Source organism: Dermochelys coriacea, chromosome 1 (assembly GCF_009764565.3).
Source record: "Dermochelys coriacea isolate rDerCor1 chromosome 1, rDerCor1.pri.v4, whole genome shotgun sequence".
NCBI classification, from domain to species: domain Eukaryota; kingdom Metazoa; phylum Chordata; order Testudines; family Dermochelyidae; genus Dermochelys; species Dermochelys coriacea.
In genome coordinates, this window is record NC_050068.2 from 329,099,180 (window position 1) to 329,126,230 (window position 27,051).

Here is a 27,051-nt window from a genome sequence, read left to right on the forward strand (position 1 = left end):
TATCAGTCAGTGGGAGTATTGCTATGTAAATGAGTGTTGGATCATTCCCTTTATTGGGCAGTAAGGGTCCTTGCCCTGAGGGGTACTGACCATCTATCTGAGGTTCCTATATGGCCACTGTTCCCATAATATGTGAACACCTCACAGCCTTTAATGTATTTATCCTCATAACATCCATGTGAGGTAGGGAAGTGCTATTATTCCCATTACAGATGTGGAACTGAGGCACAGAGACTAAATGGCTTGCCCAATGTCACACAAGAAGTCTGTGTCAGAACAGGATATTGGACTTGGGTCTCCTAAGGCCCAGGCTAGCACCCTGATCGCTGGAGTGTCCTTTCTTTCTACTCCATGTGCAATTCCCATTGACTTTGTACCCTGTTCTAGTTCAGTTTGCAATTTGATTATTTGGTAGAAGTATCACACACAAGAAAACTGCTGCATAAAATGTAAAGAACTTTTCCTGGGAACAATTCAAGGAGCCAATAAATATAAAGAAATTGCAATACATTCAAGACAGAGGAGCTTTGGGCCCAGTCCTGCATTGAGTTCCATGCAGATGCAGGGTCTGCCTGTGCTGAGCAAACTGCAGGATAATGCCTTGCTGTACATAAGATACTTGTTTCCATTATAGATCTATATCTATCCATTTATATTTTGTAGGTTCAAATAGTTACCCAAACACATAGCAAGAGGGAGCCAAAACAAATGGTAAGAAACAGTACATTTTTTTTATATAAAAGATGATGTATAACTGATACCATCATGTAGTTAGTAACTTCAATTAAAAAAATCTATGTAGGCAGATATTTCCTTATAGACAAACAACAAAAGTAACAAAAATGTAAACAGGATTTTTTCTGACATAAAAATATGAAAAATTTGAATCTAGTAATAAAAAAATTCCCAAATTAACCTATTACAGTGACAATTACACCATGCTTCTTTACTGTTTGAACTGATTGTTCTTTGTGTCGTTCCCATTCCTCATCTTCTTTGTCCTGCTCAAATGTTTCTGGATAAATTGGCAGCTTGTCTTTTGGGCACTCCTCATAATAACTTCGGACATATTTTCCAACATACCACCCTTTGTATTCCTCAGGCGTTTTGCATTCTAGGCCTGTGTAGTGAACATTGTAGTGATGCTCTAACCAGTAGAAAAGGTAATGAATGTTGTAATCACATCTCCAAGGGTTCTCTCTTAGCCATAATATTTTCAAAAAGTATAGGTCTTCTAATACTCCATATTCAAAATTTTGCACTGTGTTGTTTGATAAATCAAGCTCCTCTAAGTTAGAGAGTCCTGAAAAAGCAGCTGGTCAATTAAAAAAACAAGTTATTGAAATGTAGAATTGATAGAATAAAATAGAAAAATATGTTTGTAACAGGGAAAATGTTCTCATATTAATGTGGATTAAACAGTATTCTTGTATACATTGGTCAAAAATCACTGGTTTATATTTTTTATTAAAAGGCTACAATAAAGGCTTCTTGTAAATTGAAACATAAAAGTGTGGATCTACTCTGAGAAGTGGCATGTAAACCTTCACAACGGTTCTGGTGTATTCAAAGTCACTTGCACTTAATTTACTGAGAAATATAAATTTTCTCTGCTTGTTTGCTTCTGTTAGCACAATAGAGATAACATGGCAAAGAGCCAGTGAGCTGGAATCTAATTGTGCATCATGAGAGAATTGTTCCAGTAATCAGTTAGATTGGTGCCACATCCATTATTACCAGTAATATAGGTTCTGGAGGCCAAATCAGAAATTCACTGACATCTCTGCAACTCCATTGTCTTCAAATTGTAGTCAGGCCTTGACTACACACAAGGTTTTACAGCTTTAACTATACTGGCAACAGGGCTGCCCAAGTGCAATGGAGACTGGTCTGTACACAGATTTTGTGCTGGTATAACTATTTTGGCTAGGTTTCAGAGTAGCAGCCGTGTTAGTCTGATTCCGCAAAAAGAACAGGAGTACTTGTGTCACCTTAGAGACTAACAAATTTATTAGAGCATAAGCTGTAGCCTATGAAAGCTTATGCTCTAATAAATTTGTTAGTCTCTAAGGTGCCACAAGTACTCCTGTTCTTATTTTGGCTAGGGGTATGATATTTTGGGGGCTGAAATAGCTATACTGGTTATAATAGCATTCCTAATGTGGACACAGTTTTTCTGGTATAAAGGTAATTTATGCTGGTATAATTTATGCCCCTTTTCATATGGGAATAAGCAAAACACTTTTATGCTGATATAACTATGTCCACACTAGAGGGAGTTGTACCACTTTATACCAGTAGAGCTGTATAACTTTTGTGTGTAGGCAGGCAAGACAATAGAGTTGCAGAGATATCAGTAAATGCCTGATTTGGCCTATCTATTACTGGTAATAATTATGAGAAAGAGATGACCTAATTTCATTGTTAATTCCCACCCAGATTAAGTCTGTAAGGCTGCTAGTTAGAAAAAACACCTATTTATAAACTGAGTAAATTTGATAGGGAGCCAATGAGAGATGATAAACATGGCCATTTTTATAGAGTCACATTTCAGAGAAAAGCCCGCCCTTTAAATAAACCCACTTTGTGGTCATTATATAGCACAGGTCTTAGTTTAAGGAGTCTAGCAATGTATTATTTTTGACCTCTTAAAGGCTATTTTATTGATGTCACTATTGTTCACTGTTACTTAAGCTTCCAGAATGCTACAGCAGAAAACAGCCTACTCTTTGTTTGTGTTCCTTACTTCTGTCTCCTGCCTGATTCTGACTGTTTTCATCATATAAAAATATACACACATACTGAACAAATAGCCTACAATATTTTGCACTAAATCAAAGCCATTTTGAGATCTAATAATATAACAAAGTATCTCAAAAATATTAAATTTCATTAACTTTTTCAGTCTCTATATTATAGTGACTCCTACAATTTAAAAGCAGCCATATAAACTTGAGCCAAATTTGGTCAGATTTGGCAAGTAGTGTTTAAAGATATATTTAATAACATAACATTTGGGGACTGATTAGTCTTCAGTCCCAAAAATTCTATTTTTGCCCCTTTTCTGCTTAAAATTAAGAATAGACCAAAATCCATGCTCGCTCCATTGACTTCATTGGGGTTGCCCAAGATGCATGTCCGCACAGTTTGGCTCTATAAAATCAATGCATCTGAGGGCAGAATTTGGCCCAACCTGTTTCTGATCTAGATTTTTCTAAATGAGAAAAATCTATATATATGATAAAGACATAGCCAATGCTAATAATTAATAAAGCACACAGTTTACTATTTGTATAAATATATAAAGTTGTTCTTACCAGGATCTATGTAAACTATTCCATTACTGCTAAGGTTTAATATCTTCAGTTCATTAACATCTTCAAACTCCTTGGCTCGTAGTTGGTTGATTTTGTTGTTAGATAAATCGAGTTTAACAATATCTGGAGGTATGTTACCTGGAACTTTCTTTAACTCTTAAAAAAAAAAATGAAAAGATGGATGTTTTATCATCTGTAGATTATTTCTACCGCTTGCAGGTCACTGTAAGAGCAATTTGTGGCAGGGTATAAAGATGACCTGTGTTTCTTAAAGATAGATCGGGGTGTAACTCTCAGAAGAATAAAATTTGGAAAGTACCTACTAAGCATCTGGGAAAACAGAAATACCTCATATATCTTGCATCTTTCTACTTCCTTTTCTGCTCCTTCTGTTCATCTAGCACTGACCACCCCTGGTCCATTCTCAGTCTTTTCACACTGTTAATGTGAAAGTTATTTCTCATGCAGCTCCTGTTGACTGGAACAGCCTAACATGACTGTCTATTTTACATTTCATCTGAAATAATTTCTCTTCTTTCTGCTAGTACATAGTAATATCTCTTCCTATGCTTTAAATTTTTATTTTAACTTGTATATAGCTAAATAATGCAGTTACAATGCCATACAAACTAAGGGCTTGATTGTAGTGCACTTCCTCACCTAAATGAAACCAGTGGGGCTACTTGTGTGAGTAGGTGTTCACCACTGTGAGAAGGTGTTCCAGAATCAGATCCTAGGTACTATATTGTACCATTTGTTTCACGCTACCAAAAGTAGATATGTTCTAAGTATTAACAGCAGTGAAAATACTATAGTTACTACGCTTATGTAAAGTGCTGAGGCATTTCTAGGCTTTTTATATCTATCTATGCAAAATATATGGCTCATCATTACTATGTTACCTGAGCATCTCACAATCTTTAATATATTTATCCTCTCAACACCACTATGTGGTAGGGAAGTACTATTAATCTTGTTTTACAGATTGGGAACTAAGTGACAAAGAGTCCGAGTGATTTACCCAAAGTCACATAGAAAGGCTGTGTCAGAAAAGGACATTGGACTTGGATTTACCAAGTCCCGGGCTAGTGCCCTAGGCACTAGAGTGTCCTTCCTTCAGTGAGCTAAATTCTGCTTAGACAGACTTCTTACTCCCTGACTTCTTTTAAGATCTGTTGCATAGCCCACGTAAGGAGCAGGTGGAATTTCAAACCCTGCTTTCAAAGGAGTGTAGGCTGGCTACATGGTACCCCAAAAATTGTGGGGAGGCTGTGCATGGAAGATCCAGAGCTATAGCTTTAACACCTAATACACCACACAGAGTGAGAAAGAAATAATGTGTCCCAACAAAAGATTTAGCAATGTGTCTTTGAGGCATAGAAAGCTAGTAGTGCTAGAGGATGCACTTTTAAAATATATACTTTTGTTGGCAGGCACTTTGATTTTTTTTTTTATCAAGAGCTAGTTCTGTATATATTTTTGGGAAAAAACATTTTGTTTTGGCTGTCATGATGATATTGTTTAAGAAGTAGCCCCTGTGCATGCCTAGGGTCAGATCCTCAGCAGATGTAAATTGTTCCATTGACTTTGGAGCTCTGACAGTATAACTAGCTAAGGATCTGCTCCAGTGTCATTACTTTTCTTAATGGTTTATCAACCCAGAGGTTCAGCTTACTTCTTATGGTTTCCTAGAGACTGTTTTTGAGTGTTTAATGGAAGAACTGTATCATATCAGACTTATTTATCTAGTTCTATTGAGATACTCTAGTATCATTATTTCTAACAACATTTTAAGATCCATATTATAGTGGGTTTTGTAATATCTCCAAAATTTCCGCTGAGATTTGATCATCTACATGGAAAAATGTTTTCTGATCATACTTTGACGCTGAACCAATTTGTGACTGAGTTCAACAGCACTAACTTTAAAATCCAGTGAGATAAAGAGAGTGAAAAACAAAAACAAAACCCTAACAGCATTGTGCATATTTATTGCAGATGTGACCTACACCCATTCGATCTGAAGTAAACCTCAGAGTCCTTTTTTATATGACTCTGTCAATCCTGCTCTGACTGCTATTTTCTGTGATCTTTAGGTGAAGTAATGATATAGCCTTTTCTCAACACCTGTGAGGGAAATTTCAACTTTAAATCTGAAAATTAAGGATAAAAAGTAATATATTGCTCCCACTAGTAGCCTTACATGGAGTCGGGGGAAATTTTGGAAAGGAGGATATAACAGCAAGAAGGGAGGTTAGAAAGGGAGGGGTCTGGACTTTCTAGCCGTTTGTGTATTGCAGAAAGCACCCAAAATGTGTTGGGATGTTAAGAATGAAGTAGGCCCATTTCCATTTTGGTATAGCAGGATAATGAGGTCCTTTCTCTTATTGTTTGTTTGAAAAGCTACCTGAAGATGGTACCTTTCAGGTACCAGTAATTTGTCTATGCGTGATATCACAACTCTTTTTCTTGTGAAATGACCTACACTAAAGACAGTAAGCAAGACACAACCTGGAGCCTTTATAATCTAGTAGGTCATTATATAGAAACAAACACTGCCAGTTTAGTCTGGAGACTTCTGATTTTCTTGTGAAGCCATAGACAGAATTTATTTGGAGACTTGATGCATCAAAGGGTTTTGTTTTGTTTGTTGTTGTTTTTTAAAGGAAAGACTTGGGTAATACTGGCCACCTAAATACTTAGATAGCTAAGAACCTCATGATTATTTTACAATAGCATAATGCAAAATCACATAGGATGACATGTTGCTGCAACCAGGAGGAATCTCAGTTTTATACTCTGAAAAGTTGACCCATCCAGTATATCACTGATTTGGTGAGTGCCTGTTTAGGAAAAAAGACCCTGACTATATACACATTTTACAAAGTCTTCATCATGCACTTCCTCCATCATTGGCCTTAAGGCACTTTTCTAAGGGGCAGAGACCTGTCCAGTCCCTCATCTAATGTATTCATGCCTTCTTTGGGGTGTGGAGCACTCCTGGCATTGCTAGTCAGCCTACCCACCTGTTGTAAGTTGTTTGGGTTAAACCTTGTTAGGGTTTGTGCGTAACTTCTGTCTTTCATTTAGGATGAATGTAAGAAAGTGACTGAAATAATAGCAGCCTCCAAACCCAAATCATAGGCAGGTGTCTGCTATTAAAATAAAGAGAAATGCAAGGCTGCCCAGAAATTTGAATGAACTGGGCAGAGGGGCTTGCTAGGTATTGCCTGACCAGAGGTACAAGTTTGTATTTAAGTAAGAGAAGCAGGAAACATTACACAGAGAAGGACACAGCTGGAGCCTAGACAAGCAATGTGTCTGAATCTGAAAGAAGCCTACAGAGGCGGCTTCTGAGTCAAGTGCTGGCTAAAGAGGCTTGGAACCGTAATCAAAGAAACTGACCCTTATCGTTTAGTTCCTCCTGTGTCCAGAGAAGCAGGGCTATGTACACTCTTTATAAATAAACAAGACTGCATTAAAGAAATACCTGATTCTATTAGCAATTTGTCATCCTAACTGGAACAACCCTGAATTTGACTAACCATTTGGGTAGAAATCCACGGAACTTTGTGGTTGCCTCTTAGAGGGTATGTGGGGGTAGCGGCTCTGTGTACTTCTGCTTCCTTATGGAGAGGCGGATATAATAACACACATTTTTAAATAGCCAAAAAAGCTCACGAAACCCCAACCAAGAGTTGACCATACTGAGAGGCTTCAGGCAGCTTGAAGGAAGAAGTCACAGTGCCATGGTGCCTGTATTCTCCTGTTCCTAAGAATTTTGGGTCCATTCAAGCAGATACTCAACTCAGATAAAAAGAAAAGGAGTACTTGTGGCACCTTAGAGACTAACAAATTTATTAGAGCATAAGCTTTCGTGAGCTACAGCTCACTTCATCGGATGCAAAAAGAAGTTTTTTTTCCACCAGATGCATCCGATGAAGTGAGCTGTAGCTCACGAAAGCTTATGCTCTAATAAATTTGTTAGTCTCTAAGGTGCCACAAGTACTCCTTTTCTTTTTGCGAATACAGACTAACACGGCTGCTACTCTGAAACCTGTCAACTCAGATAAAATCATTTCAAATCAAATTTGCTCCCCTCTGCATGACTTATACAGAGAGGATGCTATGGCCTAAAGTATCAGCCTGGAAGTTCAGCATTCACTCTGATTTCCTTATATTTGTATATTTATATCAGGTGCCTGTCTTCGTTCAGTAGTAATGTTTACTGGAGCCATAAGGAGTAATGATGGCACAGTTAAGACCCTGTGATATCTTATACTTCAAGGGCAACTGAGAATGAATAAAAATGATCCAGGAAGAAAGCGTAATGGGGAAAATCAAAAGGAGGAAGTAGCCTTATAGGGAAAGAGTGGGGGAGGGAGGAGGAAGAAGAGCAGGAATGAGCACTGTGGAAAAGGAGGTTTGGAGGACAGAGGATTTCTCACATGACATACAGATTGTGTACACCATGTAGTCACAGGCTGAAGCCTTTAATTTATGTTCATTTCTTGTCTCCTTATACTGACTTCTGAGCTTGTCTATCCTTCTTCTAGATGACACAGAGAGTAGCAAAGACAGAGCCTCCCTGGAATCAAGGGTAGGGGACAGGAACACAATAAAAGCAGTTATATAAATGTACAGTCACAGTAAGGCAAATGGAAGAAAATAGCACAGCAGTTTGGCAAGCATGTTACAAGATAAAAATAGCTAACATAGTACAACGGTCAGGCACTACAGGTTGTAATTTGCAAGAATTGGGCAAAATCCTCCCTAAGTAGACTACTTCCACATCTTTGTACTGTTTTTTATTTTATGTTTTGTAAAGTTGAAGCATGAACTGAATGCAGTTTGCAGTGGGTGTAACCAGAGTACAGTTCTCATCAGAATTTTTTTTTTTTAGTTTTTCTTTTGTAGTTCTCATGGGATAAAATATGGGAAATAAAAAGCATAGACAAACCTGGACTTGTATGTTCACATCTCCCAGATGGGCAACTATTTACTCTTATGGCTCCTAAGACGCATTTGGGGAAGAGAGGAAGCACTCTTCCGAGTAGCAGTACCTGGAAGCAGTATGACTTTGAAATGCCTCCTGGGCACTAGGAGGAAGAACAGGGAGAGAACCCTTGCTACAGCTGTTCAAAAGGAACAGCTGGTACTTTCCATTATGCAGGAAACCTGGTACACAGAGGGTGGGACGACAATGCCTTTCCATTCAGTCGGGACCTTTCTGGGGCCTCTGAGTACTGCTGGAGGTTCCCTGCTGTCAAATTATGGCTGCCCTTGTGCACTGGAAGACGGGGAAGAGCTCCCTGTGCTCTTCCCTCTGTCAGTGCAGTCACTTTGAAACATAACTCTAATTTTGTTTATATATTTATTGGCATATGAAAAAGTAGCTTTACTGGAGTAAAACCAGTCAAAACTAGGCTCTGCTGCTACAATAATTTATGTGCTTAACTTTGTTACTAGGAGCACTCCTATTGATTTCAATTGGAGTATTCATGCTAATAAAATTAAATACATGCAGGAGTTTTTGCAGAATTGGGCTATAAAATGGAGATGAAATACTGCAAGAATTCCAATTACACTCTTTTTATAATCACACGAACAAAGAAGTTGTTAGTATTATTTAAAGGAAATTAAAGCAAAAACTTTCTAGAACCGTACTGATTTTCTGTAACCTACTTAACTATAGAAGCAATATAGCAGCAAAGGAGCAAGAACATTAAACTTTGTCACTGAATTAAAAATAAGTAAACAAACCTTTTCTTTTGCAATCCAATGTTTGTTTGGGAAATACATAAATATGACAAAGAGAGGAATCAAATTCTGGTTTGACAACTTCAGGCTTTGCTGCTGCTATATTTTGGGGGTCCAGTCTTTCCTCTTCACTACATAGACGTTCAGCTTTTATCTGCTTTAACTTTTGATCTTTCAGTTCTATTGGGTGTACACACTTGGCATAATTTCCCAAATTCCTGTTTGTTGGAACCTGCAACATTGTAATAAGAGTTTCCATCTCACAGGTGCAATGCCAAGGATTATCGTAAAGACGCAGGTAGTTTAGAAGGGGCATATAAATAAAAACTTCCTCTGATAAAATCTTAATTTGGTTATGCTGAAGTAAGAGTGTGGTAAGTTTGTTTAAACCAAAAAAAGCCTCACTTTCAATTTTTGATATATCATTCTGTTGTAAATCCAGACTTTTTAATGTTTTATACTTGGAAAACATATTATTCTTCAGTTTGCGAATCCTATTTCTTGCAAGCAGCATGTGTCTTAAATCTTCAGGCCAATCAGGAGACGCAAAAGTCAGTTTTCTTTCTTGGCAATCTAAGTATTTCTCATGAAGATAAGTATACACATCACAGGGGAGGCCTGGGGCATAACGCTTAACAGTATTGGATGCTTTTCTTAAACTGTTTGTCCTTCCATTGTTTGCTTTGTTTCTCAAACTCCCATTCCTTGTCTTCCTAAAGTAGACTGCTTTACAAAATAAAAGTAGTATTATAATAGTAACCACTTTCATTCTGACATCCAGCTGGCCCCAATTACTTTCTGTGACAGCTGGACCAGTCAAAATATTCCTTTGAAATCTGAGTTTGGAGCTAATACTGTTCCGAATTGAGGAGGTACAGCTGGTGTATGTGGAATCCCTGGGTTGGAAGAAAAGTGGAATATTAGAAAGTGTAAAATAGACATTTTCACAGACACTGGTACTTAAAATGAACCATTACAAAATAGTTCAGCCAGAACACTAGATTCACTCAGAACTTGAAAATTTCTCAGACAAGGACATTAAGGTCACTTCTTATGGTTTAATTGTTTTCATGCTCTCTATGATCCACTTTCATTCACTTAGATTAAATTTAGCAAGCTGTCAAAATACAGGGCTAGCTTCTAGCTGGCTTTCGTTTAGGTGCACATACAGATTCAGGGGAAGAGCACAAGGATTCCTTTGCCCCATTGTGCCCTCTACAGAAGAATCAAGCACAGTCCCAGTCCCTGGTGTCATGGGCATGCAAGGACACTCCCCTCCTAGCACATAAGGAGTGCAAATCATCCCAGAGGAACTGGCCAGCTGGGGAGAGTGGAGAATGCCCTCATTCTTAAGGGATGGTAAAGCATGTGAACTCCCCATGTGTTCTGTGGAGGCTTAATCCCTCCTAGAGTTCCCTTCGGGGTGATGCAGCTTTGTATTGTCCCTACTCAGGGCTGTGTACTGAGTATACAATGTGGTAAAATTCTGTTTTGGCAGGGACTCATTAAACCCTGATGTTCTCTCGTTATCTGCCGTTTACTCCTCTTACATGATTCCAGCTGTTTGCTGGCCAAAGAGGGCCGGATGTGACTCCCTCTGGATCCTGTTCAGTATTGTTTATGAGTCAGCGGCAGGGTAATGCATGATTCCCTTGGCCTGTGCACAGTGTCTCTGCAGGATGCAGAGTTCTTTTTGGTCTGAGAACTTTGAACAAATCCCAGTTTTCAACACATACAATTGTATAGTAGTTTTGTGTACCACCAATCCTCATTGTGGTCTCAAAGGCCTTGTCTTCACTACGAAAAAGGTATGTTCTTAACTCAAGTTACCTAACATGAGGTAAAATTCTATTGAAGGCAGTTTGTAGTTTATACATGAGTTAGCAGGTGAAGATAAAGACTATGGGAAAGCCTGTAATTTACCTTGACCTGCTAACTCATGTTAAAACTACAAACAATCTTGTCTTCAATAAGATTTTACCTTGTGCTAGTTAACTCGAGTGAAGAACTCTTTTTTTTGCTAATGAGGATGCACCCAGAAAGTACAATCTTTAAAGGGTAGAATAAGTCACTGTTTTGTTATCACTGACTTATTTGTAATTTTTCTTTATTTAGATCAGAAATCCAAAGTTTAAAACTTAGTTTTATAATAGAAAATGAAAAAGGTTGTCTTTAAAAGTATAATTTAGTTGTTTCTTGCTAAAATAAAAAAATTATGTTGCTCCTGGATATAAGTATTTTGTTGGCAAAGCCTCTGAATAGCTTCTCCATTTTATTTCTGCACCTGATAGCTCACTCCTTATAACCTCATCCCCCATTGGTCCCAGGGACACCTGTCCTATCCTCCTCCCTCACTGAGCCCCAACCCTCTCCCCATTAGCCTCGTCCATGATAAAGTCAGAGTCCTGCCCCTGAGGGGTGGGAGGCCCTGGGGGGGAAGCTATAGAGTAAGCCAGCCTCACATTCAGACTGGAACAGCAGCTCCTATCCTGCAGGGCAGGACTGGCTCCCCACTTCAGCTGGCCCTTGAGGTTACAGTACACTCAGGTTTGGCTCCTCTGTCTTGATGAGAGAGGGGCAACTGGGCCAAATTTGAGTGAGTGACACTGCAATTCCAAATCTGACCAACCTGCCCTCCCATTATGATGGAGGGGTGGCCAGGCCAAAGCTGAGCAGCGTTGTGACCCCGTGTACCAGGTCACAGCACCTAGAGTAGGGAGCTGGGCGCAACCCTATGGGGCAGGAGCTGCCACTGCAGGCTGATTTTCATTTTATGTCATTTTTATGTTCATTTTTGTTTTATTTCTTTCTTTTGCATTTGCGAAATACATAGGGCTCCAATTATTATTACTGCTTTTGTCCATTACATTCTGTGAAAAATAAAAGGAATTTTATTTATTAGTTTTTGGGAATCAGATATTGTTCACTCTGACTAGGATTGCCAGCAGTCCCATATTTAAATAGAAAGTTGCCTGTCCCGTACTAAATCAGTATGGAACGCTTTTTATCCCACATTTCAACAGCAGTGGGCCAGTACTCATGGGTGCATCTTTCCACTTTCCTCCCTGGCCCTTCAGTGCTGCATGGGGAAAGCAGATAGGGCCATGCTCAAGGGCCAGGACTGGGAGGGGAGTGGAAAGATGCATGCGTGAGTACTGCCCCCTTCTGGACAGGTTCATCTGCCGACTCCAGCTCTTGAGCGCAGCCCCATCTACTTTCCCTGTGCAAGCTCCATCTGGCAGGGCAAGTGGATGGGGATATGTGCCCCAAACCTGTACTGAAGGGGTTCTGTCTGGCAGGGTCTCTGCCAATGTCCCCAACAGGGTGCACAGCACTGTAGCAGGCAAAGACCAGCAATTGCAGCCTCCAACTTGGCTCCTGGCACCCAAGCAGAACCTGAACAGAATCACAGCAGCTGCTGGCTCAGCACCTGAGGCCCTGGGTTCTCTGCTGCATCCAGAGCTGGAGAGAGAGAAACCTTAGGAAGCCTGGGGGTGGAGGAAAAGGGACTTGTCCCCAGAGGTTCAAGTCAAGACTGGGGACATCTGAAGTCTGTCCTGTATTTTTAAATATAATATTGGCAACCCTAATTCTGACTGATTGTTCTAATCATGGCTATTACAACTGGGATGCTCTGTATTATTTGGAACTGAGCTACACAAGCTCCAGATTTCAGAGTAGCAGCCGTGTTCGTCTGTATTCGCAAAGTGAGCTGTAGCTCACGAAAGCTTATGCTCAAATAAATTTCTTAGTCTCTAAGGTGCCACAAGTACTCCTTTTCTTTTTTACATGCTCCAAAAGGTCTCTGATCCTGGCAAACCCAAGGGAAGTCCTAAATGGACAAAAGAGGAATCTGGGAGAAGATAGCTAAGAAATGTGATTTATCTAAGTACTCTGTCTACTTCCCTCCAGTCCCCTAGGACTGAATTGGGGAAAAACAGTACAGACGCTCCCCGGGTTACGCAGGACCCGACTTATGCAAATTCACACTTACAGAAAAAGTTCTGTAAGCTAGAAATAGGAGGGGGGTTTTTTTGTTTGTAATGTTTGGGTATACATTTTTGACTTATGCAAAATTTGAGTAATGCGAGACTTTCTGGATCAGAACGATTGCGTAAGTTGGGGAGTATCTGTAGTGGTACTAAGCTCTGCCTACATACTAAACTTCACTCTGTTATGGCATCCACATGAGATACTATTCTCAATAGATTGTGCAGCTCCTCCTGACATGATGTTTCATCTTTCTTGTCCTGTATATCAAATGTTGACGTTTTAATTAGGCTCTGGAGTTAACACTCCATTTAGATGAAGTGGAGCAGTTCACACTGCTCAGAGCTATTTTTTTCAGACTGTCTGCAGACTCAAGGAGATGTCACTGCATCAGTTTACACTTAATTCCCATTTAAGAGGTTCTTTGCAACCATAAAGGCTAGAGATTTAATTTTTAAAATATAGGCATAGATTCTGTAACCAATGATGGTAATTAATATGAAGTATCAGCATACCTTAGTTCAGGTTCTGTTTTCCCCTCTGCCATCTGTAGAGGCGAGGTGTATTGTGGTTTTAGGATTGTGATATAGGGGGGCATACAGGTGGCATGACATTCCTGTAGCCTAGCAATCATGGAGCTAATTTTAACTGGATGGAATCTTTTGAGTTGGCAGTCCCTCTTAACAGCATTGTGTTTTATTCTTTCAAAGGGCTTTGAGTAAGATAGTATACCAAGACTTTAGTTGAGGTCATTGTTTCCCTAGAGAGGAATGTAGAGATGTAATGTTGGATTAATTTTTGACTGCAGGTAAAAGCATATGTTTGGCGGCCCCCTTTTCAGATGTGTTATGTGAGAATTATTTAAAAGATTTTCAAAATATTTCTTGTGATCAGTATAAACATCTCATATTGAATCTCCCACATCAAGTGTCTGCCTCAGGCTGAATTTATTTATTTATGTATTTTAAAAATCAGAATCAGATCAGCCATTTCTGAGAATGAAAATAAGGAAAAATACATCGTTTCCCCTTGTTGAAAAAAATCTTACAACTATTTAATTGACAAGCTCTAGCAACTCCATGCTTTGGAGCAGGGACTTGAAATTTGGCAGGAGAGTTGTCTTTGTATCAGAGCCTTTTGCTGCTCCTGTGAAAATCAACCTGATTTTGACCAAATTTTAAGCCTCTGAAAAAATCATAGTTCACACATTCTTAGAAGAGATTTGTTAGAGTTTGGCAGCTAAATTCTCTGAAGATTCCATGCCTTAGGGGGATGAGGAGGACTTTCTCTGCAGTTCCTCCTTCTGGCTGCCAAGGGCCGCTGCGGTCTGAGGAACTGAGAGCAGGGAGACAATTTCCAAGCGCTCTCAATGTTCCTGTGGAAAACATAGTATATAATTGTGTAGTTACATATTGTATCATAATGCATATGCACAAGAGAGCTGAATTAAGATTGGATAGGCAACCTTAATTCTGTTATTTCCTAACTTTTGAGTCCTTGACTTTATAAGCTTATCATTCTTTTAACATAATTTTTTAATGTAGTATGGGACATGAATCATCATGCCTCAGGACATAAGCCAGCCACTAACTGATACGGGGCTGAAAACTTTTCTGATGAGTAAGTTATTCCATAAATGTCTTCTGCCTAGTTTCTTGGACTTTCTGCTGAATTATCTGGTACTGGCCATTGTCAGGGACAGGACACTGAGGTAGATGGACTGCTGGTCTGATCCAGACAATTCCAACAGTTAATCTTTAACTCTAATATTAAGTTTATTTTTTATTTTAGGTGAATGTAAAAATTTGCAAGACTTGAATGTCTCTGAATGCCAGGGATTAAATGTAAGTACTACCAATTTTTGTCACAAAATTCAAATTATATAGAGGTGGGGATGGGATTTTCAAAAAAGTGCCTAAATGAATTAGGAACACAAGTTTTGTGGGACTTATGTTCCTAATTCACTTAGGTGCATTTGAAAATGCAACTGTGGACTTCAATAATAGTCAGATTTTAGTCAGACTAAATTAGGGTTCTAATTTTGTTTTATACAGTGCCAGAAAAAATGGTTTATCAGACATGGATTCTTTTTAACAATGGCTTTTAAATCTTTACCAGTTATGGGAAAGGTTCATGGTTTACTATGTGTTTAAAGTTGGCAAGAAATTCCAAGCCATTTTGTAGCATCCAAATATTTACTTACAACTATGCTTTCTAATAATTTACTGGATAATTTATGTGGGTATTTTTTGTAATTGTTTTGCCTAAATTGACAAGATAAGTATTGTTAATATTCTTAAAAATTAAGTAATCCTGAATAGATACTCTCTCCAAGATTCTTATTCCATTATTGCATGGAGTTGGAAGAGTCCTCTTAAAGTTTCTAAACATTTCTGAAACTCTCCAGTGGAAATGTGTGTGTATTATATAAACACTACATAGCCTCCAGGCAATCCCTTCTTTTTCCTGTTGTCTGGAGGAGGAGCATTCCTTGTGGTTCTTGGGAAATACATTTTGTCTTTTAGTTTTCCTAAATCATTTTCAAATCTAATTGGCTCCTTTTAGACATTTTCAATACCCCATGTCTGAGGAAAAATGCTTTCTGCATACGCTTGAGTTTGAAACAAGATTATTTTTATGCCAGTTTGTATTTTCTTATCTTGAAAACAAGGCCAATATTATCTGTATATTGCATAGTTTATTAATACTGTATTATACAGATATTTTAGTATATGTAGGTGAAGTTTTCTTATAGTACTTCATTTGCATTGGATAAAGTAATCTGTGGGCCACATCATCCACAGATGGTGTGAATTGGTGTAGCTCGGTTGACTTACATGGAACTATACCTGTATACAGCAGCTGAGGATCTGGTCTTATTTGTAAACAAGAACCACTTAGAAGTGGTCTGATTGCAATTATAAAATATCCTTTACTGATCATCACCAGTGGTGCAAAGACTGTCATTGAAAAGGTACTATTCTTCTATCAATAATCTTAATTTATAGAATTAAATATGAGCTCTTACAATTTAACCCCTCGATTCTTAATTTTATAAGATGGTAATTTTGTATATTCTTCCAAAATTCCTCTCTGATATGATATGAGAAGTCTACCATAACCATCTTACTGACCTGCCAGTCTCTTCCTTTTGCTTTTAAGAATATCCTGCAGAGATCTTGTTACACTAACTGGTTGGAGCATAAAAATATCACTTAGGTTTAGTTTCCTGTGACAATAGCATATCTGATCATGCTGCATGTAAGAGAATCATACTGACACTATTATTTTTAATATGCAATTGCACATTCAGATCCTTACCTAACCTGACATCTTGTCAGATGGAATTATCTTTCTGGTTTTGGAATATTAGACTCAGGAGAAGGGATTTTATGCAGGATTATTTACCTTTGGAAAACTAGTATGAAATGTATAATTGGTGTTCTTCAAAAGGAGCAGCCTAGTGGTAAAAGTGTTTACTCACCTACCTGTTTTCTCTCAAGAGGTCTGTTTTTACTATGGTTATAAAGTTAGAGTACCTCCTGATGGCTTAGATCGAAAGCATCAGATATGAGAAATCCTGACTCCAACAAGGAGAAATTTCTGGAAACTTTGAGAAAGTACTTACTCTTGAGTCCCTGCATATGAAACATATTAGTTAGTGTAAATCTATGAGGTATAATACCTTGAGAGAACAATGAAAATTACTTCTTTTTAGGAGTTAGGGGTTTAAAATTTCTTTAGCTCTGATTTTACCTTTTTTTAAAGACATGAGTTGTAAAGATGCTTACTTTTATCTTTTTACTCTTTAATAGTTATTTTAAAAGATTTCCACTGAAAATGAGGATCTGAGAATGGTGAAAACCAGTGTAGTCTAATAGTTCAGATATGCGCACACTGTTATCATTACCTCTCAGCTGCATTAAGACATACTTTGAGCTGGAAGAGCAAACATTCATTTTATTCTAGCTATTTCTTAAGTGAGCTGAATAGCAGAGACATGAATAGAATAATAAAACAATAAGATCAATGAAGGAATATTCAGCTAATTGAACCGCTTGATTACACTTGATAACATTCCTAGCCCTCTAATACTGAACTGGGTGGTTGTCTCCAGTAGTGGAACAGTCTCTGGCTAGACTGTTGTTGTTACCATTTTTCAAATTATATGGTGTAATCATGTATTTTAAAAGCACTAATAAGTTTTACAGACTTATCTCAGTTTCACTGCTGTTGGATTTAAATGTCAATTAATATCAATATTTTGATAGCCTGGTGTCTGCAATAGTTATAAAATACCCTTTAACCCTACCAGGAGACTCTTATGACTATGTAAGAACTAACGATATGAGTGAGCATGTCCATTGCATTTGACTAAGAAAATGGACATTTGTAAACAAAAATGGTCGGCTCCTCAGCAGGTGTGAATTGGTATAGCTCCTTTGAAGTTAGTTGAGTTATGCCAATTTACACCAGGTGAGGATCTGGGCAAAAATATATAATTATATAAGATACTGATTTCCACACAGTTATTTGATTTGCATACAAAAGTACGGGTTTTTGCATCTCTAATGGATTTACATATACTTTTTCAGGAACAGCCTCTTGCACCAATGTTTCAAGATTTGCCTCCATATGTTTGTATTCTAATGTAGTGATCATATAGATACATAGAACAAGTTAGATGGTGCCACTGTCAAAGAATATTAAAGAAAGGAACTGACTCAAAAAGAAATTTTGTGGACAGTGAGCATTCTATAATTGATGATTGGTATGACTAATTAATAAAGCACACTGCGTGGATTTTAGAGAGTTGTCTTAAATTATTGTCTATAAACCTGCTAATTTAGGTCTTAATTCAACAAAGCACTTAAGCATGTGAATAGTCCCATTGACTTCATTAGGACTACTTGGTTCTTAGTGCCTTCCTGAATTGAGGGCATAGAAATAGTCATGTTTACAATCAACAAAAATAGTTCTGTAAACATTATAATATAGTATTTTCTTTAGAGCATTTTAAGAGAAAATGTTTTTGATCGGTACTTTTGGGTTTAATACTTTTATGAAATTAATTCAGTTTTTCTGCTATAGTATAGAAGAGATTTTAGGTACACTAAAATATAAACAAATTCTAATTTGACATACTTTGACAAGTGATTTTTTTATTATTATTCAGGATGAATCAATGAGACTTGTATCAGAAGGTTGTCCAGCTCTTCTCTATTTAAATCTGTCATACACAGATATTACTAATGGAACACTAAGACTGTTATCAAGGTAAAATATCTCCTCCTACATTTAGATTAGTAAGAAACAAAAGTCATATGTGCTCTATGAAAATATGAGTTTTAATTATCATTGCAAGAAAATATAACTTTCTCTGAGTATTTTACAGGATTCCTTTTATTTTCTAAAGAACTGAAAAAAGCAATATATATTGTTCTTAGGATTTTTCTTCTTTGTTTGTCTTTTAGTGTTGTAAAACATTTATACTGGGTTAGTTTATAGGTCTTGCTAAGTTTTACAGAAACTTGTGAGTTTGCTAGTCAAACAAAGTTCCTTTGGACAAGCAACACAGTTGCTCATTATTGTGCAACTAGCTTGCAAGTTTGCAATGATTATGTAGATCTAGGGCAACCACACATTCTGCTTTTAAAAGGACAGTCCCGTATTTAAGCCGTATTAAAAACAGGCGAATTGTCCCATATTTTCTGTCTCACCTGCATCAGTACTGACAGGTACTGCTGCTGACTGGATCCCTGCTTGCCAGCCGCCTGCCCACCAGCAGTGAGTGCGGGGTGTCCAGTGGCTGACAGTGGGGATGGGTATGCAAGGCTAGTGGCAGAGTGAAGATGCAGCATCTGGAACCGGCTGTTCCCCCTGCCGGTGCATTAGTGCAGCTCCCGCTGTGTGCTGGCTGTGAGCCAGCAGGGCCCCGCCCCCTGATCCCGTTTCCAGCCAGCACTGTCTGTGTGTTGTGAGCTGTGAAGACCAGTGTATATGGGCAGTGGCTGGTTACATGTCACTTCTGCTCTCCGCCCATCGGCTCTTTACGTGCTCTCCCTCTTACTGTCCTCTCCCTGCTTTGCCCCTTCGCTCCATCCCCCCAGCCCTACTGCTCTTCCATATCTCCCCTGGCAGGGCGCGTCCCGCTCCCAGCGCTGTGCAGAGAACCAGCGGCTGGTCGGAGTGCTCAGCTCACCAACAGCCTGGCTGGCAGTCTCCTTCTTTCCCCCACTGCCTCTGGCTGGGCCAGCACCCTGGGAAAGGCCAAGTCCCTTCAGCCTGGGGCACTGGCCTGGAGGAGCTGAGCTCTGCATGTGCCAAAGCCCCATGCAGCGCTGGCACGGGGAAGCCTCTCTGCCCCTCAGTTAAGCTCTGGGGTGGCAGCCGGGGGAGAGATTTCCAGCTGGTTTGCATCCCGACCCTGCAGGCTCCACAGCAGCCTCCCGGGCAGGGGCTTAGCAACCTCTTCACCCACCCTCCCTGACCTGGGTCCTGCCCCCAGGGAGCGCAGGGCTGCTCCATCCTCTAGGCACCCTCCCCTGCTGAGCTACCTTTCTGGCCAGGTTTGCTGAAGCCCCTGCAGTCAGGTTCCTTGGGCACAATGCATCCTTAGAGCTTAACCCCTTCCTGCCAGCACTATAGCCAGGGGACAGGTGGCGGCTGGGTTATGTCAGTAGCCAGCAACAACCTGGAGGTGTTAGCTGTCTTTCGACACTGTATGGGCAGGAAGGGACAAGCTTCTTCTAGCCACTGGGGAGTAGGGGAGAAGAGATGAGCTCTGCAAAGACATGGGCCAGGTCATCCCTCCTCCACCACTTCCCCTGTGATTGGAAGCAGCTCCTGTCCCTTTCGTCCCGCACAGTGCCAAAAGGCTGCTGCTAGTGGTGTGAACCCTGACAGAAATCTGGGAAGGGGGCATGTGACCCTGCGTGCCTCCCCATGTATTGCCTCGGGAAGATGCAGCGCCAGGTACCAGGAGAGGCGGGTCCATCTCAGGGGCCCAGCTAGGCATGGAGGGCAGAGAGCACCAGGCAGGAACAGTCAGGTCGGTCAGTCACACCCCCTGTGTGAGAGAGGTGTACGGGAGTGTGTGTGTGTGTGTGTGTGTGTGTGTGTGTGACCCCTCCCCATGTGTGTCACCCTTCCCCATGTGAACATTAAAACCTTAAAGATAAGAAGGTAAATAAAAAGAATTCAGCTATACAGTATTTATTTTTAAGAGGGGCTCAGTCAACTTGATGTTAATTTTAACATTTGTACTGCATTGTTCTGATGGATTGCCATTGAACTTGCTTGAATATGAGTAATTTTACCAGGTGTCCTGTATTCAGCATAGGGAAATATGGTCACCCTTTGTAGATCACTAATCAGAAAAGCAGCAACTTTCTGGTTTATAAAGTACAATAAGCCTTTGCTTTCTTTGGCTGGAGAGGAAAACCCACAAAACTGAATGTGCAGTTTTGAGTTAAAGTATAAGGAATTACCATCCTGATTTGTGCTTTGCAGTCTAGTAACTGGTAAAGTTGCCGACAGTGTATGAAAGAGGAATTTGTCAGTATGCCGCGTAGGGTCGTTTTTTTCACCCATCTCAATGGCTTAGTGGTGATGCACTGCAATTGCAATTAGAAGAACAAAGTTTAAGCTTTCATCTTGGACTGTCACCTCCCAGGCCAAATGTGAATGCATTAGACGCACACCTCCTGACAAAAGGCACTCAACCCTTCATATAGCATATCACCGGCCACTTTGGATGATTATGTTGTTGACAGGTTCTGAAAGCAGCCCTGTTACTTCAGCAGGAAGGTTAATGATTGTGATGTAAGGTCTTGGGTGTCAGTGGCTTTAAAAAGGGGTGATTATCTGCTCTGAATATGTATGACGGACTCCTGGAGAGAAGAAGGAACTATAAGTGAGTTTATTATACTGACTACCATTTCCGCTATAATTATCTATTCACTGAGGAGAGATTTTTTTTTGGTACAGATTTTTTGGGGGTAAAGTTTCCGATACCTCAGTAGCATTGTAGTCTAGTGTTGATAGTTTAATTAGGCAGAGGACTAATATTTAGTTTAGTTGTGTTCTGTATGTATATAGGGTGACCAGACAGCAAATGTGAAAAATCGGGATGGGAGTGGGGGGTAATAGGAGCCTATATAAGGAAAAGACCCAAAAATCGGGACTGTCCCTATAAACTCAGGACATCTGGTCACCCTACATGCATATCTATTGAATGAGAGGTACTCAGAATTGCTTGGGTAGTGATTTTTAAAAAGCAATGTTGTGATTATTTGTCCTGCCTACTCTACCAAGTTCCTGTTTTGTCTTACATTTCCTCAAAAGGTCAGTAAGGCGTGGCTTTGCTTGAAGCTATCTGTTTTGACTTTCTTTATGGCATAGTAGTGGGTTTAAAGAAGTTCAGAGGGAGTTTTTTTTTCAGTTTGTGACCTGAATGCAACGAAGTGTGCAAATTCCCATTGATCTCTGGAGCCTACTCTGGGTCTCGTTAGTCTACGACAGTCATGCAGACACATGTAGAAATAAGGCACTTTGTCTGACAATACGCAAAAAAACACAGAGAATTGTGTATTTAAAGTAGCCATATTTCCTGAACCAAAAGAGAACTACCAAAAAAAAAAAAAGGGAGCTGCCCAAAGGATGGTTTGAAAGCAAATGCAACAAATTCACACTATTCAGGCGAACTGTGTTGTAATAGTTATAGATAAACATCCATTCCTGTTGTGGGAGATGTGTGTTCATCCACCAAACTGAAGGGCTGGAGGACCTACTGCTGGGTAGGTCCAGTCCACTTACCAAAAGAAGCAGTAAAAGAAAGCTGAGTTATTCCAACAGAGCTGTCTCCTTTTTTGATGGTAGTTGTACACTACTTCTCTCCCCCTTGAGAAAACAAAATTTGACTTTTCACAGCAGTGCCACATATTCCTGGAGTGTGTTTTTCTCTGTTGTTCGCATAGTATATTTTGGACATTTGGATTTGCCCTGAAGTAGAGTGATGTCTTGGGAATGTACCAGTCCAGTGCCAGATTCTAGTCTTGCTTCAGGTAGCCTTCCACCCTGCATCCTTGCACCAGTGTTATTCTTTCTATCCTTTATGAAAAAGCCTGTGGTTTTTTCTCCATATTGGCATAATTTTTGCCTTCTTCTAGTTTCAATTTCTTCATGTTTAAATTTGGAATGGTTTTTCTGGAGTGCCTGCCAGCCTACGTTATCCTGGCTACCCTGGCTTCCTGTTACCACCAAAAAATTAGAGCCAGCTGCTTCTGTTAATGTGTGGGCAAGACCTACCCAGGAGTGGGTCAACCAGATTGGTGGCTGTCTCCAATATGAGAAACAAAATTTACAAATAAGGTAAAATTTCCTCTTTGTTTGAGTCAATAAAATACTAGAGTTTCATTAATGGATTTCTCTTGCCTTGCTTACAGTGTTTTTTCCTAAAATGTTGGAAAAATGTCAGTAGCAAATGATAATTCTGAATGAAACTGCTAAATGCAACACTTTTTTGCTGAAGACATGTGGACGTAAAGCATACTGTAGTTCTTTCTGAGATTAACAGCATGAGGCTTTTGATAGCACTCAAATTTCAGCAGTGTTTCTAGGGATGCTCAAAAAGTGGCAGCTCACAACAGGTACTTTCTTTGTAGTTCTCTGAGACGATGTAGCTAACATAAGCGCTGTACTCGATGGAAATATATGCACCTTGCAGTGCTTCCCATACATCTTACTGCTCCATATCAAGGATCCATATGTTGGAAAAAACATCAAAAGGGACTGTATTCTTGATGAGCTGGAAGCTGGTTGGCCATTTCACATGTTCCTCTTCCACTCTTTCACTCTATCAAGAAAATTCAGCCTCTGACTTACACAGCTGATTTAAGATGTTGTGACAAGATGGAATTCCACTTGGTATTTCTCCTCCGATGAAGTTATTTACAGACCTTGCAATATACGTGAAGCCTGTCTATCAAGAATAACTATGGAGGGTTATTCTGGCAAATTGTTTTAAAACATCACTGTGTTAAGTTCTTGATGCCAAATGATAGACTCAAAGTCACAAAAGCCAAGATTTTAGGATCCATGTCAGATTCAGCCATAAAATAGGATCCAGCACACAGGCAACTGTAAATCCCTGCTATAAGTTAAAGATCTGTGATTTAGTTTTGTGCTATTGAGAAAGTTGTCACCTTGAAAATGTCAGAAGAGAGCAGGAAACACACAGATCATAAAAATAGAGGGCAGAGAAAGAGTTACCTAGCAATCTGTAAAGAAAGTTAGGGTGCCTACAAGAAGTGTTGAGCTGCTACCTGCTCGTTGAAGATATTGATTCCCAGTCTTCAAAATACAATGGAGCAGAAGCTTTCTCTGTGCCTGTCTGAGCTCATTCTGCCTTAGGCAACCAACGCTATAGATGGATCAAAACAAAACTGTCAGAAAACTTCAAAAACGTTCTCTTCTTGCAGTGTGTTTCATAAAGACTATGCCTAGGAGTGTATCCTCTGAAAAGCTGATCAACAATGCTGAGCATATCTAATCTACTTGCTGATGCAGATTACTCCAATATAATTCAGAAAGGCTTGTGCTTCTAGAAAGTAACTTGGCAGTGCTTACATTTCTTTATTAAATCTAGAAAGAAACATCTTCCATTTAAAAAGATCTCTGAATTTATTTTCTGTTGTCTCTTTTTGATTGTTTTATTTGCCTTTTTTTCTTAATATGAAATTTAATTTTAGCATGTGATTAATGTTTTTGAACCATTACATTATCATTTTTCCTGTTGCTTTCCAACTTCCTATCCCCCTTTTTTCTGCCCAGTTTGATTTAACAGAATGTCTTCTCAATATACATACAAAGCATAAAGTGAATTCCCACAACAGTGCTGTGAACCACTCCTTAAGTTATCACTTCCTGAGTGGGTATTCCTGCCTCCCTTCAAAATGCCTAGTTTTTGCTGACTTGCAAAACTGGCCTGAGTATATCCCTAAATCTGAATCTCTTACAGAGCAGTATGTCCTAATCCTAATTATATGTTTTGTTTTTTTCTGTAAGCTTTCACTTCTGGTAATTATGGTATTGCAATACTTGTTTATTTCCGTTAGAAATTTAGTTCAGTATAATTTAGAGTCTTCAATATATTATATGCCTAAATTTGCATAATAAAAACTTGAATAGATTTAGAGCATACAAATTCATACAATACACTTAAAATTTTCCATGTACATAGTTTGCCACTGTTCCTTTATCTAATATTTGGTGTAAATAATCAAGTATTTTCTAAAAATAACTGATTTAAACTTCATTTAGAGAAGATTGAATTCTATGATATGCATTAGTTTTATATCTCTTTCCACTTTAAATTTGTTTTAATAGCATGTTTTTAAAATGTGAATAGAAACAATTACATGACCACAGAAGGTTTAACAGTATGTTTAATCCCTATATGCTTTTAATATTCTTTGGTAGAGTTCTGGTTTTCATTTCCAAGAGAGACAGCTTGTAAAATCAATGGCAAAGTAAATCCTGTAACCTCAAAGGTCTATTGGCTTCCAAAATATACACATTCCGTCCCAACTTATTACAAAAATGTGTGCTTCTGAAGTTAAGTAAATTATCCATAAATTAATATTTATTTGAATATAGTTAAGGATGACATGATATACTGTACCATAGTACTATTTCCAAACAAGTTACAATACTTGAAACAAGGAAAACTAAATTCTTTTAAATTTCAACAAGGAGAGAATCTCAGTTAAAATCTAGCATCCCTTTTTCACAGAATTTTTAGAAAGATGTTAGCTATGGAATCTGATTGCATCTGTGCTCTGTAGCCTATTGTTGTAGTAACTGTTTTTTTCTCCCTCTTTTGTGAAGGAGCTTCTCCAATTTACAATATCTGAGTTTAGCTTACTGCAGGAAATTCACAGACAAAGGTTTACAGTACCTGGGATCTGGGAAAGGATGTCACAAGCTCATCTATTTAGACCTTTCAGGTTGCATTCAGGTTTGCATTTCACTTCTCTTTCATGCTGTGAGGAAAGGAATCCTTTCGATGACTGGCTGCATCCAGCACTCATGGTATACTAAAGTAGTACAAGCACTGCAGCAAGCTTTTCAGAGGTTTTAAATTACATGACCACAGCTGCTTACATTTTTACTGAGGACTAGCGCTATAGGCTTTGGCTCATGTCCAGCATAGTGTCATGTCTATAAACAAAAAGTACTTAATTGCATAATGAAAACAAGCATTGTTTTTTGCAGACTTAAAATAGACTAATTTGGTGTTGTGTTACTATGTATACAATGTGAAATTTAAAATCCAGAGCCTTGAAAATACAGTTTATACCAAAATATCAACAAACAAAAATCTTTATGGGAGAGCTTGCACAGAATTTCCTGAAAAGGAAAGCAATCTACCAGTGAGCTTTCTAATAGTGTTACAAAGTAAGTTTCAAATGAAAATTAAAATAATGGGTAATTCTGCAATCTAAAAATGGCTAATAACTTGGCGAGTTTATTTTATTTTCTTACTAAAATTTTTAGTACCAAGTGCTAAGTATTTCAAACACTTTCAAATTTATGCTGTATCCTGATGTATCTTTTCTTAAAGCATGTAAAATGTTAGACGATGGAGCAGTAATATACCGCCAATATTTTTACAAAGGGCATCCACATAAATTCTCCCCTATATGATATGGTTGCCTACTCTTTCCTTCATAGCTCGATATTTTAATAGAACCATTCTATCTATCCATCTGGATACTTAAATTGCCGTCATCACTGTAGCATCTAAGAAATAATGTGCTTGTGAATCACGAGATTATTATCCCCATTTTACAAATGGAGAACTGAGGGACAGAAAGTAACTTGTCAAAGATTACACAGGATGCTTGTGCCTGGAATTGAACCCACATCTTCTAGTCTACTGCGATAACAACCAGACTGTCTGTTCTCTCAGGCATAGCTTTAAGGCAAGATAGTAATATCAAAGGAATTATAGGATGGAAAAAAGTAATTAAAAAGATAGGTATGGAGATAATATGCCTTGAAGCTGTAGGCACTATAAAAAAAGTTAGATTTAGAAAATGTAAAATTCTTACAGTGAATCAGAATTAATACCTGTATCAAAATATTGCTATAGATTGTATTTATCAGATTGAAACTTTTAATGTGCCAAAGATCATAGACCCTGATCCATCAATGCATTTTAAATTTCCTTGCGCTGCTCTTGCCCTCAGGCATCGCCCCCCCACACAGTTCCAATTGGACGCGGTTCCCGGCCAATGGGAGTGCAGACCTGGTGCTCAGGGTGCGGGCAGTGTTCCTGGCCCCCCTGCCTAGGAGCCGGACATGCTGGCCACTTTGAGAGCACAGCGCAGTGCCAGGACAGGCAGGGACTACCTGCCTTAGACCCGCAGCACCACTGACCAGACTTTTAATGGCCTGGTCGGCAGTGCTGACCGGAGGCCCCAGGTTCCATTTTCGACCAGGTGTTCCAGTCAAAAAGCCTGGCAACCCTAATCAAAAGCACTATGAAAACTTGGAAAGCACTTTCTGAAGAACTAATTAACTCATTTCTTCTTGGGAATACCACAACTAGGGATAATTCCAGGATTACCTTAAAAAGAATGGTGTACATTTTTTATTTCTGCACCTATATATTCCCTTCTCTGAAAGCATCTATCTACTCACCTTAACTTCAAATTAATACCAAAAGTAATAATTTAACAATTCCAGATTTTATCTGCTCTAAGGGTGCACATATAAACTGTTTATTGGCTTGCCTGCAGCTGCCTTAACATTTTAGGGAAAACTCTGAACTCAGTATCTTTAGAACTGCAGGGCAGTCTAAACAACAGGTTCGAAATACATAGATTCCAAATGTGAAGGGATAAATTCCTCCTTCTCACAACTGTTAACTGATTATGGGATAAAAGATGGAGCAGAAGTTTACTTTTAGGGACAGTTG

At 38.9% G+C, this 27,051-nt stretch overlaps 2 protein-coding genes across 6 annotated transcripts in view; one reads left to right on the plus strand and one right to left on the minus strand.

Moving 5' to 3' along the window:
• The window catches only part of FBXL13 (F-box and leucine rich repeat protein 13), a 156,093-nt gene that overhangs the window by 61,817 nt on the left and 67,225 nt on the right, over positions 1 to 27,051 (plus strand). For all 5 annotated transcript variants that reach the window (XM_038394324.2, XM_038394385.2, XM_043497476.1 and 2 more), the window contains 3 exons: positions 14,859 to 14,911; positions 18,244 to 18,344; positions 24,957 to 25,086. In XM_038394324.2, coding sequence (XP_038250252.1) covers positions 14,859 to 14,911; positions 18,244 to 18,344; positions 24,957 to 25,086 — 284 coding nt within the window. The remainder of the gene's footprint in view (positions 1 to 14,858; positions 14,912 to 18,243; positions 18,345 to 24,956; positions 25,087 to 27,051) is intronic.
• Positions 712 to 25,349, minus strand: LRRC17 (leucine rich repeat containing 17). Its single transcript, XM_038394475.2, has 4 exons — positions 25,027 to 25,349; positions 9,081 to 9,973; positions 3,318 to 3,473; positions 712 to 1,315 (listed from the first exon to the last, which is right to left on the minus strand). Exons 2-4 carry the CDS (start codon positions 9,844 to 9,846, stop codon positions 912 to 914), a joined length of 1,326 nt encoding a protein of 441 aa, XP_038250403.1. The 5' UTR covers positions 9,847 to 9,973; positions 25,027 to 25,349; the 3' UTR covers positions 712 to 911.

Excerpts from the sequence above, each read along its gene's own strand:
- LRRC17 (XM_038394475.2), bottom strand. The coding sequence starts at position 9,846 with ATGAAAGTGGTTACTATTATAATACTACTTTTATTTTGTAAAGCAGTC. Across the intron at positions 3,474-9,080 it reads ATTGGATTGCAAAAGAAAAG|AGTTAAAGAAAGTTCCAGGT; the intron begins GTTTGTTTACTT and ends TTTTTTTTTAAG. Across the intron at positions 1,316-3,317 it reads AATAGTTTACATAGATCCTG|CTGCTTTTTCAGGACTCTCT; the intron begins GTAAGAACAACT and ends TTAATTGACCAG.